At 40.1% G+C, this 21,171-nt stretch overlaps 1 protein-coding gene across 6 annotated transcripts in view; it reads right to left on the reverse strand.

Moving 5' to 3' along the window:
* zmp:0000000755 (phosphofurin acidic cluster sorting protein 2) overlaps positions 1-19,224 on the reverse strand; it is a 55,480-nt gene extending 36,256 nt beyond the window's left edge. For 5 of the 6 annotated variants that reach the window (XM_054797899.1, XM_054797895.1, XM_054797896.1 and 2 more), the window contains exons 1-2: positions 18,907-19,224; positions 234-321 (exon numbers count right to left, since the gene is read on the reverse strand). In XM_054797899.1, coding sequence (XP_054653874.1) covers positions 234-321; positions 18,907-19,121 — 303 coding nt within the window. In that variant the 5' untranslated portion in view covers positions 19,122-19,224. Of the gene's footprint in view, positions 1-233; positions 322-777; positions 827-18,906 lie in introns of those variants that run through there. The other variant, XM_054797900.1, reaches the window with a different exon arrangement.
* Between the last annotated feature and the right edge of the window lie 1,947 nt (positions 19,225-21,171).

Genomic DNA, 21,171 nt, shown 5'->3' on the forward strand with positions numbered 1-21,171 from the left:
TTCTAAATCCGTCTTAGGGTGCTAATGCACCTGCTTAGAGTGGTAATGCTAGTCTGCCATTAAAAGCATGTGAGTGGATGTGACGTGCCGGAGCTTCCTGAGCAGTTAAGAAGGCTTTTTATCAATTGGCGGGATTAGCAGTATGTCTTATCGTCAACTAGGCTGGCGATTATGTTAAACAGTGTGCAGCAGCAGCAAGGACTCGAAAAGCAAGACACAATTACACCACTCACCTGTATTTTGACAGCAATAGACAGCGAGTTCAGTTCTTTATCTAGTTCTTTGAGCACGACAAGCTTTTTCAGAGTGAGGCTGCAGAGCCTGTGAGAGGGAGAGAAAGAGAAAAGTTCAAAATATGAAAGGACAAATTTCACTTGCGGCTTTCATAGGCCTGCAGGTATAACTAAAAATGGCGCAGATTCAAAGATCGGTGATTAAAGAAAGAAACTGAGCTGAATATTCAAACCATTCAACTGCTATTTGTGTCATCAAAAAGCAGTTTGACAGACAGCAGATGCTGTACAATAGTGATTAAAAAAAGGAATGGGCCAATTTATGCTCAAATATAGCACAAATATAGCACAAAGACTGCACTCACTTGTCGTAACAGGCTTGTAAATATTTTAGACAGTTGTTATTTTCTGGCATCGGTGAGGTGCCTAAATACTGAACAAATGCATACAAGCAGCGTCAAATCATTCTTCACTTCAATCCTTGCCTCTCCAGCAAAAGTCAACAACTCTCATGCCAGGTTAGCAAAACTTCCTCTTGACCTACTTTTCCCATCAGCCCTGTTGCATGAAATTGTGATCAGTCTGAACCGCAGTCAAAGGCGAAGAAGACAAAGCAAACAACTGGCTCTGCAGACACCCACTATCCTCGGGAGACGCTCTGCAACACTCAGTGATTTCACTCTCAAACTCCCTGCTAGGCAAGTGTGATTCAGAAAGGCGCAGGGAAAATTATAGAGCAAGAGACGACGTTGCGGGTGGTGCATGGAGAAACTGTGTGTGAGTGTGAAGAAGATGAACGTGTGACTCTGCACATCCTGTTACTTCACTCTCACCTCAGAGCTGCATTTACAACCACAAGAAAAGAAAAATATAAGTATTCAACATGTAAATCTCAGTTGTAAATGCATTATTTCTACATTGTTTCATGTTGTCTGACACCTGAAACACGCCGTCCACTTTTTTGGACAGGTGTCATATTTATTTATCATGTCAGCGATTGGAGTAACGAAATGTAAAACTGTGTAGATAAAGCTTGAATGGGACTTGCCTGATGGTAAGGATGAGTCACCAGCCAGACAGCTCTATGTGTGTGTGTGTGTGTGTGTGTGTGCGTGTGTGTGTGGGGCGCAAACAGGACTGATGGTTCACAATCATCTCTCTCTTCATAGCTCTCTCTCTCCCTCTCAGACTGGAATGTAATTACAAATGCGGCAGGCGTTGAATGGGTCACATCAGGAACCACTCTCTCTCTTTTTTATTATCATTAGACGTGTTATCTCCACTCCTGCCTGCCACTGTGTTGTGTTGAAAGTGTAAGTCGCAGCCATCTGGACAGGCCTGGTGCCACTAAGTCTCTGCGCTCCAACCCAGTGCCAGTTCACTTTGCCACCCAAACAAGTGACTGCAGTGACAGACCTGGTGTTGCACAAAATCACTAATCGCTGCATTTAAATAGCGCTTCATGCCAGGAATGTTACATTGCTTGTGCGGGGGGAAAAAACAAAACATGATGCGAATCGAGCTACTGTGATAGTTCAAGGATATGTTCACACAGCAATGGCAACATTTTCAAAACACTTCACAAATCCATCCATCCATCCATTTTCTATGCCGCTTCTCCTCATTAGGGTTGCAGGGGTATGCTGGAGCCTATCCCAGCTGACTTCTGGCAACAGGCGGGGTACACCCTGGACTGGTCACCAGCCAATCGCAGGGCACATATAGACAAACAACCATTCACACTCACATTTACACCTATGGACAATTTAGAGTCGTCAATTAACCTAACATGCATGTTTTTGGAATGTGGGAGGAAACCGGAGTACCCGGAGAAAACCCACGCACGCACGGGGAGAACACGCAAACTCCACACAGAAAATGCCCATGGTTGTGTCGTGTGACGGTGAGACAAAGCTGCGTGCCATTAAAAAGTGCTTCCCACGCATCATGGCCGCCGTCCTCTCGTCGTGTTGAGCTTGCACAAAGTCTGCGGACATCTTATTAAAACTCTCAGTTACATTATTTTGCTGCATGAATGCTGCATGTGAGTCCAAGTGATTCTTACCGAGGCGTGATATTAGAATAGAAGTATTAAAGGAAGACGCCTTGCTTACTTAGCAATCATTGCAAATTGCATCATCACAACGCAAAGGCAAAACTTGGAAATTCCAGACCGTGGAAATACTGAGCTAGCAAGTTTGCTGTTGCATGTGGAGCACGACATCATCACTTGCACGCCAATATCATTAAAGGTAAAATCAAAAAACAATACCAATGTAAATCGATATATCATTTTTATGCTGATATAAGCCAACCGATATCGGTATCGATTATGGGACATCCCTACACCTAAGTCTACTGGCATGCTGGCATTGTTGACTTCTGCTTCAACGAGCGATACTAATTCCAGGCACACTTTTAAACGATTATTTCCAACCTATATAAAAAGAGGCCACAAACAGGGGTAGGATCAACACATGATATGGTATTTGTTTCAGACATGCTTAATAAATTATACTAAGGGCCATCCATTATCAACTATCATCTTATTTACTCCTACCCCTTCTCTATATACTGATAATTCACTCACATCATATTTTTTTTTATATCGACCCTTTCAGTATTTAATCTTACAAAATAGCCTAAAACATGCATTCATTCTGCATTATTGTGGGTTTAATACCATGATACTATCGAGGGCCTGTGCTGGCCACAAAAATAAACAAAACAACACAGTTGTATCAATACTTTGGGAAGACTAGGTGGGCGGGGGATCTAAGCACGCAGCTGCCGTTCAATATTTCTATGAACAGGCGGTGGGAAGTAAAGATAACTGATATACATTCTGTTTGCCACTTGATAAGAGCCCATGGGGGGAAAACCCCTTTTCAGCTCGCATCAGTCTCTGCCAAGCTCTTCTTATTGGGTCATCACTTTTATATACTGAGGTTAGTCATCATCCCAAGCAAGGTTATGAAGCAGTGACATTTTTGATCATTGTATACATAAATTATAGTACAGCGTTAATCATAGTATATACTGTATGTGTAAGATAGTAACCTTTTATCTTTTTGACCACTGGAAGGGTTGTTCTGTATTGATATTAAATTTAACAGTACATATCAAGCCATTATTTGACATTATAATTTGCAAAGATGCTTTCTATAGTATTTACTTTAACAAAACAATCATATTAAAACAACTGTTGTCATCAATTTACAAAAGACTAAAGTAGGTACAAGGTGGATTATATGTCCCAATAATTGGGGGACTGCTGGTGGTTGCATGCAAATGAGGGTGACCCATTAGCACGAGTGAGCATTTAGGTTTGGACAAATTTATTCCAGTCCACTGCATGGCCGATACTAATCTGCAGCCTTTCAGTACCTCTAATGGATGAATAAAACTTCATCAGATGTGATTACATGTACAAGTACTATGACGAGTGACACTGGACCAGGTCTCTTTTACTCAAATGCAGTTCCAACCATCCATAAAAATTTAATTTGTATTTATTTACTTTGACCATCAAAAACTGTGATAAAATGCATGGTGTTGGCCCATTTCATCCTGTCAAAATGAGCACTATGATGGTGCCAAATGGGTGTCTGAGCACTCACGCTGTCAGCTAAAAGCTTTAGTCTATATGGTATAGCTGACAGCAGCACAGAGCAGTGCTGCTCTATCTAAGCCCATTAGTGTGTTCATGTCATCCACGGTATCATTACCATCATTTAATCCTTGTGGATTCTACAATGAAGCCAAACAATTACACCATTCTCCGTTTGGATTACGACAGTAGAATTAAATGTGGACAATCATTTTTGCTCTGTCGTTTGTGCTGGACTGATTAACTGTTTGTACTATATGTTTCTTTGATCATTATTATTTATATTTCTAAACAAAAAAGTTTACATTTGAGTAGTTCTACAGGCATGCTTGATTTCGTCAAATGTTTGCTCTTAGCTAGGTACATTGGTACAGAAATGAATTTTCATCAAGACTTTAAAAATACAGTATAGTCACGGGATGTTCATTGGAAAAAGGAACTGAGTGCTGCCGCTGCAGTCCCTGTGTGCTCAGGAGATGGTCAGTCTTATCTGGCAATTCATTTCAGCAGCTGTTGGCCAAATATTTGTTTTTGATAAGAGGTCTGTGATGGAGGGTTATATGGCAAAATATTTGATCTTCACTGCAGCAATAAAGCAGACTTCAACTGCTTAACCATTGAAAATGTTTACTATTCCGTGTCCCATACAATATTAACACTTCATAAAATAAATCCAGGGGATCGTTATGCATGTTTTGCTTTGAACGGAAAATGCTGCTAAAGCAACAATGGAAAAGGAAACCTAATAAATTCTATCAGGCAAACAATTCATATGCAAGTCCCTTAATGACTTCGTATTTCCATAAAGCCTAGGTCACAACCGGACGTACAATTTTTTGGCGGTCCCCAGATGGCTGCAGATTTTTTTTTTGTTCGTGGAGAACATAGTTGTGGTGACCATGGTGGAGTATGATTACGACAAGCATGGAGGACGTACAAAACATCTGAACGTGCTTTGGCCGCACTCATTAGGTATGTGGGGTGCACATGTGGCGCACGACGCACATGGGAGTCCACAAGTGTGACGTACAAAAAAAAAATCGACATTTTGCCCAAACCTGACACCTGCAAAACGTACGAAAGACACACATTGGCTGTAAAGACGACGTACGAAGAGGTATGAAGTGCGTAGGTTTGTCTTGCAACCTGAAAAAAACATCAGCACCAGTAGAGTTTGTTTGACATGACAAAGAGCCTCTGCGGCCAGTGTAGGGCTCGAAAATCAGCATGTCACACGTGTGCCCCATTTTTTTTATAAAACCGTTCAAAGATTGAAATGAAGTGGGTTGGGCATAACAATAAATATTGTATTGCCTGGAATATAAAATGGTATTTTTGCCTAGAAAACAGTCTGAAAAAGTAGTCTAATAGTCGTGGTCTAGAGATTTATCCACACAAACCAGCAGGTCGTGCCTATTCTTTTTCCCCCAAAGGGAATCAGAGCTTTTCTTCCTGATACACACACACACACACACACGCACGCACACGCCACAGCGAGACCTTTCTGAAAAATGTGGCTCAAATGTTGAGCAAGTTAGTCAACAACAGAAGAGGGGTTATTATACTCACTTTATTTGACAATGAAGCTAAGTTATCAAACAATTGTCGAGCCGCAAAAAAAATATGATTAGTAAAAAATGATGGGGTTTTTTTTTGTTTTTTTGTCTCATTAAGAGTTGTCTTAGATTCAGACTAATATGTTAGTAAAAATATTGTGACACAAGATTTATTAATTCCAGCACTGACATGAATATAAAAACAATTGTGGCAAAGTCTCTATCAGACTAGCACGATCAAGATTTTAATTGATTACACCGTCCATAGTAGAATAATATGCAATATTTGATTACAGAGAAATACATTACAGCATCATTCAACCAACAGTGCATATTCTGCGTATCCTTGTAAGATGTAGCTAATGCTTTAAAGTTCCTGCGGCTACTAATGCTACACTATTTTTGGACCACTTAAGTGATAGCAGCATCTCAAGTAGTATGGAGATAGAAGTCATGTTAAGTTGAAGAGACTACAAAGAGACTACCAGCTAGTCTGCCTATGGCAAAACCTTGCACGACGGAGAAAAAAAAATCCACATGCACAACATAAAAAAAGACGGAAATGAAACCCCTAAACTGAACAAACGACTTAGCTGCCTAAACAAAAACACACTTTTCTATTTATTTTCCCCTGGTCAGCACTCTGCTTGATGTTTTGCCAGTTCCATGCCCTTGCATCACTGCACGCCAATTGTCAGAGGCACAAAACAGGGGGAAATGGAGGATGGAGAGAGTGATTTAAAAGAGGGATGGATGAAAAAAGACTGAGTAGTTGGTATGCCGTGTAGTGTGCAAAGCTGGAGAAGAAAACTTTTAATGTACTATTGTTCATAGTTTTTGTGGGAATCAAATGTCGTCATATTATTTTGAGAAAAGTATGTGGAGGAAAGCTATAGTACTTTGTTCACTTTTACATGTTCATGTCAAGTTGTATGATTTAGCCCTGAATAAAGGGTGTGCTGGTCTGAAAGACAATTCTGAATATTTTATTCTTCTACAAGAAAAACAGAGGAAAGTCTAAGAGTCTGTGGAGATTTGCTTAGATAAGATAATACATTTTTCCTGCTATACTATTTGTTCTTAAGTCATACAATTCCAGGTACAATGAAAACCATTGGAAATTGCAAGCAGACATTTGAAAAGTTTGATTCCCCTTTTATAGCAGTTAAAAATGGGACGAAATGCTACAAATTAGCATGGATAAAAAAAAGTTCAAAAACAGCAATTCCAATGGCATTCCCTATTTTTACAATGAACAGCAACCCAGACTGAATATATTGGTTTTGACAAGTTCAAACAGTAGCATGCTCTCTAAGAGCTTAGCATGTACTTAGGTTTGCATGTAAAAGGCATTTTAGCCCCCAATATCTGGTCCTCTGTCCCAGATGGCCATATGCTGTTTGGGATTTCATTCCCATAAACCCGATGAGGATGCAAATGGAAGAGACGAGATCCTAAGGCCCACAAACTGGACCCCCTTGACGCTTTGGGTGTGCCTAGAAATTCTGTCCATAAAAATTATGAACATAACATTCAACGGGCACAGGCTCGACTTACTGCTGGCAATGCCAACCATGTACTGTTGCGGTTTGCAGCTGAGTGTGGTGCTTCTGGGATGAGACTCAGCACCTCCAAATCTGAGTCAGAAAAGGGTGGATTGCACCCTTTAGGTTTGGGAGTGAGGTCATGCCCCAGGTGGAGGAGGTCTTCCGGTCCTGTTCACAACGTGAGGTCGACCGGCGGATTGGCGCAACGTCTGCAGTAAGGCAGTCGCTCTACCGGACCATTGTGGTGAAGAGAGAGCGAAGCTGGAAGGCAAAGCTCTAAATTTACCGGTCAATCTGTAGTATAATAATAACAATTAGTGGATTCAGTAATTACCGAGAATTCTAATGTTTCTGTGAAACTGAAAATTGAGTGTACTACTTGGCTGCAACCAGCAGAGGTGCTGTTTTTTCCATTCTAAGCTAATTTGTCGCCTCGACACAGACCACGGCTATGGCACAACTCAAATATTCTCCATTGCAACCTTAAACACTGATGGAAAGTGAATAGAATTTGGAATTTGGAATTTGGAATTAGAACTTCAAGTATTAAACTATAAAAATACAAAGCATTATTTAGTAAGGGATTACAGCAGTTCTTATTGCTTGAATTGTCTATTATTGTTCTTTCATGAACAAGCATGGGATGAGCGTAATACACTGGGGAAGATACAGTTGCCATGCTTTCATCTTTCACTGGGTTTGAGCTGTGCGTGGCCAGCTGGTGGAGACAAACAGGCAGCAAGAGATTAATTGTGTGCAACAGTGAGGCAGGCGAGGTGTCATAACTCAGGTATGAAACCACCTGGAGGGAAAAGTTGTGTAAATAAAAAAAATAAAAAAAAGATTGGGGAAAAGATAAACGGGTGATTTCCGAGATGGCAAGAGGAAAGAAGTTGTCATAATAAGTCAAGAATCTCCCTGGAGCTGTGGTACAGTCAGACTTTGACAGGATTACAAGCACATTTGATGTAATTCTCAATAGGGTTGGGCATTAGGGATAGGTTTTATTTCCGTTTGGTGATTTAAGCTTTTGCTTTCTGAAAAACATCCATTTGGAAAAAAATAGCCTGGATACTCTTGTGCGGATGCCAACCCATTTTAAGAGTTTTTCACTGTAAATCAGATTTAGTACATTTCCTACTGAGTGTAAAAAAGTGGCAGCAGGGACAGTAAATCTATACGAGAGATGTTCTATTGATTGACATCAACTACTGTGTCAGAATATACCCATGTTTTTTCAAATATAGTTGTTTTTAAGGAAATCTATTTCCTTGGGAGATTAACAACAATTATCACCAACCAAACACCTATGATTCAACTATTTTTTTCCTTCTTAAAGAAAAAATACTCGGGTAAAAAACATCGACACGAACACTGACAAACAGAACCATCAAAGTCACAGTTATACTCGGTCACCACATTCCACAAAGGAGTCAGATGAGCGGTGCTTACTGCACAGGTTAAGCAGATGACTTGTGTTTCAGTGTCAACTCTTCAGCCATGTCTGATGACCGCTTTAACAAGCCATGCTGCGTTCACAACTCAGTGATCTGACACATTTTACCAGGAACTCAGTATGTGGTTGTCATCCTTTGTTTCTCTTTTTGCAGGGCTAAACAACTCTTTTGTTCAACCCTGAGCAGCGACTGATGAAGTCAGCAGCCCTATGTTTGTCGTCACCATGCAAGACATGAGCAGGCAAAGCATGTTTACAGTCCAAATCGGAGGTGGAAGTCACATATTTGACCACAGGATTTTGCACAGCAAAGCAGGATTTGTGGGTTAAGGAGTTAACCTCAGGTTGAACTACAGATTACTGTGCCACAAAACGGGACATATTAACCGTCTCCCAAAGAAGGGTAAGACAAATAATAAAAAACACACAAGTGTCATTCAATAAACCTGTATCACATTACTGTGATGGAAGAAAGCAGGTGAAAGCCCCAGAAAGGTCACAGTATTAGACAAACTAAGGCTCCATTTGTATGGGTGTTTTTTCCCCTTCTCAGAGATTAATAACATTTATCTATCTATAGTATGTATCTCTAGCATTTCTTACTAGTGTCGTAGATGCTAATCAAATCAGCCAATTCATTTCAAAGTAAACCCGTCATATTATCGGTAACTGAAGCAGAAATGTCTAACACAGCACCACAAACAATGTGCAATGTGACAGTGTTAGAAAATAAAACATGACAACGTAGAAGAACGACGTTCGTGGCCTTATTATGCAATGGCATATAAACAGAAACAGACAGTTCAGACTCCTTAATCTGGGATTAGACAAGTGGGCAGGCCATAACATCAGTGCTGTTGGTAACACAAAATTACAGTAGTTAATGAGGAACGAACCTACCTAACCCTAACCACTACTCATTAGTTCCTCATTAGTCCTTCATTAGTTCCTCGGTAACTACTGTATTTTTGTGTACCTTATTGTAAAGTGTGACCATGACAGTTTGAAAGTTGACACAATTTTTTCTTGCTTTTTTCCCCTTTCTTGTTGGATTATATCCAAATATATGCCATTTTTTTCCACAGAAAACATTTCCTTCACCCTAACTCGGCAATAATTTATAACTACCTGCTAAAATGTACAGCCTTCATGTACCAATGTTACAAAAAGCCCACAATTTTTACACGTCTATGTCTTTATGCCTGACTGATAATGTTTTCTCAACAAGAGTGAAGATTTCACACTTCAGTTCAGTCGTCCTTGCACGCACCACGGTTGCTGTGAGATGCAAAAGCAAAACTTATACATATGACTTCTATACCGCGACTCCGGTACATGTGGGAGGCGTGTTGAAGGGAACTGGCGGAAAGTTCTGGAGGTGAATTGCATCTAAAAGTTCAACAATCACTCTTATTGCAAATGTTGATCCCAAAGCTGAGGAGAACGTCAGCGTAGCTAGCAGGAGGACAAGAACATCACATTTAACTAATACTGATCAATTTAACTAATACTGGTTGTTTGTCTACTTGTGCCCTTTGATTGACTGGCGACAAATCTAGAATGCACCCTGCCTCTCACACATCAGGGCAAGTCAGCTGGGATAGGCTCCAGCTCACACATCACCCTGTATAGGATAAACTGCAGAAAATGAATGAGTACTAATTAAAATGTTGGCCATCATGAGACACCGTATGTTTTCAGAGAAAATGTTTTTTCAGCTCGGAGGGAAGCATCATCTTCGCTGTTCCAGCATTCAATGCTGTGATAAACTGAACTACATGAAAGCATATCTACAAATCAGTCATGTGATGCGGCGTTAGCCAACAGCCCTCAGCCAAGACCTAATTCTCCTGCAGATTTGTAGATTTTCACACATATTTGGTCAAAATCCATCCCAATGTTCCAAAACAAGGCTCTCATTCCAAACCCTGGAGCAGAACAGATGATTACAGCCAAACCTAGCAAAGCAGTACACATGATCAAAATTATGCAATGCAGGTGTGGTGAATCATAGTAGGGTTATAACTAAGCCTGTCACAATAACATTTTTTGCTGGACGATAATTGTTCTACAAATTATTGGCGATAATTGATATTATTGACAACATTTCTTGAGGTCATTGTAATTGGAATGTCAAGAGCTTTTAAATAAATTAAACAAACAAAAAAGACAAAAAAAAACCTCAATGAAAATAAAATGGATTCTCAGTCTCTTTTAGCAAAAATTGCACTTAAATAAAAATCACACAAACCCAAAACAATACAAAATAGACCGTCTCTGTTAAGAAAAAAAAAAATCTCCAATAAAAACCACACACACATACATGCAGTTACAAAGTGTTTTGTTAAACTAATGTAGGGGGTCATATTTGAGCTGGACCACATATCTGTTGTGGCAGAGTAAAATGCACCATTTTGCGCTGTTTCGTTTTATATTTACTTTGCGACACCACAGTAAGTGTTGACTGTCCGGCCGAAGGCTCTGTGGCATTCGGCTTAGAGACCATGGCTTTTGTGCCTTCATTCATATTAGCGTTTGCTTGCTAACTGCTAGCACTCTGTGTATCCACTCTCTGGGAGCCCCGCCTCCACGTACTGGGGGACAAAGAGGCTGAATGAAAGGAGGGCTCACTCTCTCCGTTCATTCCGCTATAGAACCAATGCGCGCGCGCACACACACATGCAGAATGAACCCTCTTGTCATCCAGCCCGTGTGGAACAGAGAGACGACGGAAACAAACAGGAATACACGCACATGTCAATTTATCGAGGTGGCACAATTGTCAACTTTTTTTTTTCGTTCGATTAATCGATTTATCAATTATCGTGACAGGCTTAGTTATAACTACAACAGCTGTTCATTTAGCCTGTGTGCAAGCAAAGTATTGGTTTTATACAGCTGATTCTGGTAGATTCCAAAACACCTCTACTGTCACAACGATACCGCTTGTTTTCAGCTGGTCTGTCAAGTGCTTTCATTCATCCACACCACAGTGCTTTATCTGAAATAATACTCCATGTGTTGTTACTGGCACATCCAACTCAGGAAATGCCTGCATGGGAGAGGTGGGACCTATGTAGAGCAAGAACAAAACAGCGTATCGTATAAGAGTTTAAAGACGAGAGACAAAAACTGCCCTGTATCAGAGGACTGCTGCCTTGCCTCACTAAATTGAATAGAAGTTTGTTTGCAAAGACCCCATTATCCTCCCACACAAAAAAACTGTACTTCATCTTATTCTTAGGTCTAGGCACGGATGGGGGGGAGACTTTTTTCTTTCATGAATACAAGCGAGAGGGCCTGTTCACAAGCTCTGGGCAAAATGAGCAATGTTTTTATAAGAGGAGGCAATGTACAGGTCCAATCCTGCTGTACCTCCTACGGTGCAGGTTGTTGGTCAACAATGGAACGCAAAAGGGGGTGGTGGCAAAAAGGGGCTGGTGGGGGCGGAGCGAAGCGAGCCATCACAGCAATACTCAAGTTGCCAGGAATGTGAAACGCTCCCCGAGGAAATTCCTCCTTCTCCAGGAAGGCAGAGCAAGGAAACCACGTCAATTTTGACACATTTCACTGGGAGTAAGCATGAAAAGGGGAAGCATAAAGGTGCTGATGGGTCCACCCTTGGAGACGTGTGTGAACACTATGAAGGCACTAAACTGAAGTCCATTTCAGGATTTTGAGGGTAAAGTTAGACAAGGAGGAACAGTCACGACTGCCAAATGCAATAGGACTTCTAAAGTGAATCACGCATGGTGTCGTGCAAAAATGTCAGCATCCTTTGCAAGTCCTCAGCAAATCTCGGGTTTACCGTCAGCCATGTTTTACTTTTTGTTTGGCTTTTTTCTTAAGGAAAACAATATTTTAGAATCCAAACCAGCAACATATTACGTTTTGATAGTAGAGGTTCCACTATATTCCCAAACATTCAAAGGCCGAGAAGATATTCCTCACTCAACAAAATTGAATGATCCCAATAAAGTGATGTGATCCGCATTATTTTTATACGGCTGCCATTTGTGTCTGTATCACCATTCTAAAAGGGCACTAGGGATGGCTTATGGGGGTGTTTATGATTCAGGAAGCAGTGGATTACCACTGTCAGTTGTCTGTGTGCACCATTTGATTACTATCGCTTCTCTTCCTGTTATGAAATCAGATTACTGCAGCAATGCCATACTAAGAGGACAATGCCCAAAGGCTTGAGATGCAAGGGTGGTGAATGTGCAAAATAAGATAATTCATACAGTGGAAGCTCTAAAGCTCTCATCTCATAGATAGCACTCTTTAATAGTGTGTCGATATAAAGGTTTGCTTGAAAGAAACAAATACATCTGGTATTACAATGTCTTTTAACTCCCAACACAATACATGAACAGCCTCTATCAGTACAAATGTACCCTGACAACACACATGCTACATGCACATGATTGTCTATGTTCTATCCTCTTACATGGGATCCAATTCAATAACAAATACTGGGTAAATTACGCAGATACTCTAAAACTGACTTACATATTTTTGTAACTGATATAACATCATGTGAACCTGAATTCTCGTGTTTGACTTGTTTGTCAAACACCAGACCACCATTTGATAAAATATAACAAATAGGGCTAGAAGACCGCATGGTGGACAAATGCTGATGGCTTCACAGTCAGAAAAATTGCGGGTTCGACTCCCCGTGTATGCATCTCTGTGCGGTTTGCATTTTCTGTCTGCTGTATAGTGTAACCTCGGTTAGTGGTTGGCAAGTTTTTCAGTTAACATCCAAAATTAATTTTACACAATTTTACATTTTTACAATATACGCCTCTTGTCGTGTTATTAATATACTGCATGAGTTCTACTGTGTTCTTAATGTATTTCCTATCACAAAACATCCTAGTTAGCACGCTATTAGCTTACCACTACATGGAAACAGGAACACAACAGCCGCGTTGCCTGTCTATGATGTCATCAGTGGGTGACTCCCAAAAATGTTAACACAAAACGCATTTTTATTGCTATACAATTATAGTTTTACATGCATAAAACAATTCTAAATGCATACAAATGACAATAAAAAGGATAAATGAAAATTTAAGGTTACTTTTAACGTCATCGAAGACATGAGTGTTCCCAAAGACAAAATGTGGCAAAATCTACACAAACACCACCTTCCTGTTTTGTCATTCATTTATTGAATTCAATAGTGTTTCTCATCTTCTTTATCAAATGCTGGCACATATACTTTCCTTGGCTCTATCTTGGGTTATGGCGGTGAGAAACGCTATTGAATTCAATAACATTTTATACTTATTTTACCAGCATAGAGTGTGTACTTTTGTGACGGTACATAAAATGTCTGTTAATGAAGTCCAAAAATCATTACATTTATTGATACAATACATCATTGGCCAATTTTGCCCAGTATTTCAGAAATGGATGTAGTTTGGCTTTTCAAATGGGATGTCAGCCTCTGCACAAATTGCTGCAAAATCCTCAACAAACTGTGATGCCCGTGCTTGTGGTTAAGGAACATGTAGTCACCAATGCAATTCCAATTGCGTTATTAATGTACTTTTTTTTATGACACCCCTATTTTGTTTACACAACTAAATGGTATGTGGAGAACAGCGCTCTTATATTGAAGGCCGGAAGTGTATTGACTGTGTTGAGTGTGCCTGATGGTTAAGATGAGGTGGGAGCAAGGATAAACGTGCCTTTCGTCCTTATTTCACTCAAAACTTACAGCAGACATTGTAAAATGCTTGTTTGCATTAAGAAGCGGGAGAACGCAACACGGAGTTAACACATTGTACCCCATGCTCCCTCAAAGCTTTTAACGTAGGGCAAACACTGCAAACTGGACAATGTCTTTACCGCTTGGCTTTAGAGCGTCCACAAACCGTACTGGAGGAAAGGTGTTTGAGCATGGATCAAAACATTTAACTGTCTTGTACTTGTACAAACATGCACAGCTGTCAGATCAACACACTGCTGCCTTGGGTGTTTGCTCGTGTTTGATAAAACTAGCCGTGCCACTTAATGAATATTCCATCCATCACGTTTTGTTTTCACTTCGGAAGTCATGCCTGTGGTAGAAATGCAGCAATACTTGCAGTGCAGAAAAAAAAACTCATTCCAGAAATAATCCCTGCACAAGTAATGAAGACAATTTTTCCTCTTCACTGTCTTTGGTTACTCAGCAACAACAACAAAGCTCAAAAAACCCAGGTCAGCTATTTGTTGAGGAAAAACCAGGGAACACGCTGGGTAGACTCTCAATGCTCCTGCATTACCTTACCTTTGACACTGTCAAAAGGTCAAAATAATAATAAACTACCTCATTTATTAAAAAATACTCAACACCAATAACAACACCATATTGTATTACAACCGATTAAGGTGCAGTTCTGAAATAAAAATCCTTCCAAGAATGGAACGTCATAAAGACAAGCAGAAACACACATAAATGTGTGTGTGATGACATTCAATGTCCCAAGACACAACAACCAACCAAAAAAGATGAAAGCTGTGTGAGGAAGATGATCACAGACCTCACAAGGACAAAATATATGCAGCAGAGAAAACTGCATGCTCGAGCATTAAATGCTTTGTTAGAGAGACGACCATTGATCCCACCAAGTATACTCCCATTGTTTATGATACCGTATATAAACCATAAAAGGTCTTCAATAAAACAAACTCTTTCCAATCAGATAGGCAACGTTCATGTGATTTATTTGGATTTCTTCTTACCAACCCAAACATTAGGTACACTTGCAATCACTACTGATGTTCAAAAATAGGGGTGTAAGAATTCGTTTTAATAACGATTCGATTCTTATCACAATTCATGGTTTCAAGGACGATATCGGCTCCTTTAGAATGATATGATCCAAAACGATTCAGTAACTTTTTACCCAAAAATTCAACCAGTGTGACTGAAATAAATACCAACATGCTGGATAATGCAGGTGAAGTTTCTTAGATTGCCATTGTTTTTTGTAAGGGAATCAGATCTAAATTATAAATAATAAATAATGCTGACTTAACGGTTTCTTAGATTCGAGTTGTTTTTTGTAAGGGAATCAGATCTAAATTATAAATAATGCTGACTTAACAATAAATTACCAAGGAGTGCAAAAAATTTGTTATAAATGCAATACAAAATCAGGATGAACAGAGGGTGGTATAGCTTGCCATGATTAATTATTTACTTTAAATAGTGCAATCCACATCTGCACTTTGCACCCAAAAGGTGAGGGACGTGCAAATTCTTCAGCAAATGAATGTGGTACGGTATCGTCAATTAGGTGTTGAAACTTTCTCACCTGTACAGGCCGAATAAACATATTAGAACTCATGCTTATATTACACTTACTCAATCACCCAGTCACACTCAGTCACATCTTTGCTAGTACAAAGTGATGTCAACTATCCCACATTCTTAATCTCTAATTACTCTACATTTGTTCTGCCAGCACTGTGTGCGCCTGTGTGTGCGTGTGTGTTGGGGATACACACTCATGACTGACATGTTTCATGTATGTGCATATGTGTATGCGAGTATGTTGTGTAATAGTGACAGAGTGGGAGATGACAATGAATTCTTACACCGGAAAGGTTATTCTCCGGGATTTGGTGTGGGCAGTTAAACGAGTCGTACACTTCCGTGCAGCACATGAATGAGGCATCCTCTTCAACTCTTGACACATCCAATATGGCGGCGATGTTGACATACGGCTCAGCGTAAGAAGAAGATATGAATCAACTGTGTTTCACAGCTCCACTACAACTCCCATGACCACCACACACCCGGACGTCGATGACGTCACAGACAGGCAGACTGAATCGAGTAACGTTTAACGTCTTTATCATTAAAAGTGCTAAAAAAAAAAACACACATCCATATAAAGCCTGTCGTGCTTAAATCCAATGCCTTATTTCCTACCATCAATTCAATCGATCGACTACCTTTTAAACAATGTTAGATCAATATACATGACGGCCTGAATGGAAACGTAATTGAATGTTGTTGAATCGTAGGAATATAAATCGATTCATCGATGCAGTGAATGAATTGTTACACCCTTATTCAAAAACAATTCTTCCATTATAGATATAATAAAATGATTGCTTATTGTGGCAATTTAGAAAACCACACTTGAGAAAACTGCCAAAAGTGAAACCTTACAGCTCAGCTGGACACGCACACATGCAGAGGCTAGCAGAAAACAGCTGCAAAGAAAATGACTCTGCCCCTGAAAGAATGCCAAGGCAGACTCCCTAAAACGGGTTTTGGGTTGGGCCCATGAAAGACCTTTCACACCAGTACAGGATAAGTGATGCAAAAACACACAGTCTAAAACAAGGTTCAAAAATGTTGTGCTCTTGTAAACTAATTTGCCAAGGTAAAAATAACTTGAAGACCAATCAATACTTGTAATACAACCTTTAACTTATATTCCATGACACATTATTGATTAATGAATTCATTCATTTCATGTCAAAGTGCTACAGCATTTAGGAGAGCAAGTGATCCATATTATGCTCTGCCTCTGTTCATTCATAAGCTCTCATAAACTGTATTCATCTTTTTAAAATCAAAAAACCTTTAATCAAACACCAAAATAGTTGTTTATTAACTGGATAATCGATTAATCGTTGATTCATAGATTAATTATTGCAACTCTGGTGACAACTACAGAAGCATGTTTCTCGAGGCTGACAGTATGATGCAGAACAAGATCATTTATACCCAAATCCATAATAAACTTTGTGCACCAGGTATTGCACAATTTGGTGTATTATAAATGGTTTATATAAGTTGTAAACAGCCCTTATAATATACTGTATAATATTTTTTTTTTGGACATACATTTGTTTTTCTCCCATTCTCCATCTGAATGTTCTGAACTACTAGTTCCATGCCAGTGGGTGTCATGTATAAGCCGTCTGGAGTTTGCATCGCGACAGGTCTGAGTGGACACCATGTTGTTGTTCTTTAGACCACAAACTAGCTGAGGCTGAATCGGCAATCAATGAATCAATTCCACACAATTGGCAGAATTATTAACGGTTGATTCATCAGTTATCATCGACAAATCATATCAGCGTAACTCTTAGGTTTAGATTACAGCTATATCTGCAGTACAAGTCAATAAGATGCAACACATGTGTAGAAGGTACAGTGTAATTTGCGAACTATCACATCCAGGTTACAGTTTGTAGTTAATTCATTTTTCCTTGGGTCACATCGATGCTATCCACAAAAAACATGAATTCACAGCTTTTTGGTCATAAAGAAACCAAATTTCTTCCAAGCAAAAAGCGACAAGAGATGCTAAGAAGGCAAAATACTTACAAACACACACATAGCGAGAGAATGTATTATAATTTTTTCCCCAGAAAACAAAAAAAAATGTCATCATATTCCTATGAAGTGCATTACAGTAACAACAAACGAACAGAAAGCAATGATTTCCTCGCAAGCACTGAATGCATTCGTCTCACTTTGTTTTACACCATCTGAGCTGCATAATGTTAATAACGCATCATCCCTGCAGTAAATAATGCATGTTATTCACATGTTATGACTCCATTCGCACTTGCTTGCATACAGTCGAAAAGCAAACACACACACACACATGCGCGCAAACATCCAGAGTGGAGAAAACCCTCCCCTTGCAAGCCCACTTTCCCCCCAGTGAGTAGAACAGATCTAGGTCAAAGCTGATTAATGTACCCTCAGCTCCAGAGAGGCTTCTGGTCAGGTGGCAGCAGTGTGCCTGCTCACTGGCTGTGCATACTAATGCACGGTGTTGTTGAAAATAAATTGTGTACTGGCCTTGCATCAACACAATCATTAAATGTGCATGCAACAATTTTGCACCGGCGGCCGTGTTAACACCACGACTACCCATTGTTTTTATGCTATAAGGTCTATAAAACGTATACTATTTCCCAGAAACAACTACAAACTGATCTCAGTCGTTTACAGTTGTTGCTACGAAGTGACAACAATGTGCCAAGAAGGGGTGCAGCGCCCATGTCATCGTATTTACGCGTAGCTTTGCGTGGAAGGTTTACCTAAAAACATGGATTTAAACGAACCGCAGACGTTTTAGGCATCAATACAGATTTATAATCGCAACCGTTAGATAAACTAGTTAGCCCAACTTTGCTAGCTAGTTATTACCATAACTACCAGATTAAAATAAAATAATTACAATAATGACAAATACGAGACAATTCATTTTGGAAATATATCACTCAGTAGCACGCATATTTAACTGTAATAATAAAGTGTTGTTGTCACCAGTGATATTTGCTTGTAGCTTCAGCGTTAGCCAACTTGCTAGTTAGCTTAACAGTTAGCAGAGAAGCAGAAATGCATGGTTGCTCCTTCCCACTGCTTCACGTTAGTCACCGAGGGCGTTGTTTATCCAACATTATGGACAATTACATACCCAGATTGCGGTTTGTAATACTAAAGCCAACACGATCATGTCAACCTTACCTCGGCACGCAGTTCGGGGACGATCGGTCTATCTCCCAGGTCGCAAAGAGGTTCATTGGCACAGGCATGCCACCGGAGCCCGAGCCCAGGACCACAGCCCCGGCTAGGGCTCCGGCAGGGAGCGTTGTCGGTGCTGGTACGCAACCGGCACCGCTGTTTGGGCTCAGGAAAGCCGCCCGGGCGCCTCCTCCTCTCTCAACTGCCGCCGCCATCATCACCTCCACTGCCGAGGGAGCAGCTTTAGCTAAGTGTCGGACGTACGCGGGAGCCTGTGAGGTGTGCGCTGCCTGCCCTGCTTCTCCAGACTCCCGAGTCCTCTCTACAGCCAGTGACCGAGATGCTGATAGTCTGGGCGGGGCATGCCACTACAGGCGGGTGGGGGCAGCACCTCCTTGCTTTCAAAATGCTGCACACAGATGGATATCATGCATACGTTGTTATACCTGTGTTATTTATTGCAGATAAATATCGAGAAGTGACGTAACGTATTTTTGTTTGGAATTCTGTCTTCCAATGTTACCTGCGTTCTCATAAAGAATATAAAGGTTATGACGTGACAGAAAGCCATTAAAAAAGGTTACAGGCCTACGTATTCTGCACTCAAAACAATAATATGTTTTTGGCCAACTATTCCCAACCATTGTACCGTTCTGTCATTCCAGAATTGTACGCCCCAGCCATTAAAATTGATATAATCCATCAACAAGCTACTGAAGCATGGCGTTGCTGAGTAAATCGAACTTGTCTTGAGGCCAAATATAAATAAAGAAAATATACATTGAAAATCTTTTTTCATACATAAATTCATGTCTGGAGTAACTGCAAAAATGCAATTTTCTCTTGTCAAATTAAATGATTACCATATATTCTTTTGTGTGTTTTTAATATGTCTCAGGTCATGACATATTTTTTTCAAAAATCAGCATGATATTTTTAAAGTTCAATTTCTACACAAGAAATGTGTGTCCCATATGTGTTCCCTGGTTTTTCCTCAACAATACCATACATTTTTAGAATGAGCCATTGACAGCATCTGCATCTGATGCATCTGCATCAGCATCTGCTGTTGATCTAAATCAGGAGCCACATACAGAAAAATGTAAGGATCCTGGGGCCTCTTTGGAACATCATGTGCTTCAAAGATGCTGAAAGCAATCCAATGTACCTTAAAATATGCTAAGTCAGTCCTTCTCAACTAGTTTAGCTGCAAGATCCCCCATCACCCATCACTGACCAGCGGCGACCCAAATGGCTGACATTCTTCAACTCAAACTTTTCAAATATCTTACATTTAAAGGGAATGTTTGCAAAAGATACTTCTTAACAAGCAAGCAACCAAGCCAATGCAAGGTGCATTCACAGACATCGGGTCATTACATTCATTTTTTTTGGCCCAGGCAAAGACCCACGACCCGCTGAAAACAGGTCTGCGACCCACTTTTGGGTCATGACCCGCCAGTGGAGAATCACTGTGCTAAGCTATCTGAACAAAACATCCACATCTTAGCTTTGTGTTATAGGTGACAAAGCAAATTAATGTAATATCAAATAACATTTAATTAATAACAAATTCATATTATTTTTAGAATATGTTGAGGGCCTATGGAAAAAAATGGCCACTCGGCGAACTGTCAAGACTTTGGCTCTTCTGAATAAGAGTGTTAATAATAACATTTTGTCAGTCCGTGACACAGTTACCGAGCTCAGTCATTGTTCTCAGAATGCCGGTGTTGTGAAAGACGGCTGCAGATGACTTGACTTGTTCCTGAAGGGTGCAATTTGTGACTAACCACTTCAACCTATTGACTGACAAGGTGAAAGAAAAAAAAACAAACATGTTTTGTATTGCAGCCAGTTTTGTGATCTAGTAGTATTATCTCTAGCCTGCACACTTTACTGCATGCAAACTCCTTATGCCAGATGAATTAACGCATCTGCTTTATTTTAATCACATGCAAGTTATTGCTTACAGTGTATGGTCACCAGTCTCGACAATAAATACTCATTTATTTTAAATGTTTTTGTATTTAAATGGAAACACATGTGACTGGACAGAGCAGCTGATAACAGAGGAGGAGAACAAGATGTTGTTGCTTCAACAGAGCAACAGGTGGCCAACTTTCTGCAATCAAGAGGTGGATGCGGATGTCAACAACATCGATGCATACATTCCAATCATCATCATCATAAAGTTCACCAGTAAAAAGATAAAGGTGGCATTGCTGAGGCAAAGAAGCAAGCTGAATGGAACAAATGTCTAAAGCC

This window comes from Dunckerocampus dactyliophorus, chromosome 14 (assembly GCF_027744805.1).
Source record: "Dunckerocampus dactyliophorus isolate RoL2022-P2 chromosome 14, RoL_Ddac_1.1, whole genome shotgun sequence".
Classification (NCBI taxonomy): Eukaryota; Metazoa; Chordata; class Actinopteri; order Syngnathiformes; family Syngnathidae; genus Dunckerocampus; species Dunckerocampus dactyliophorus.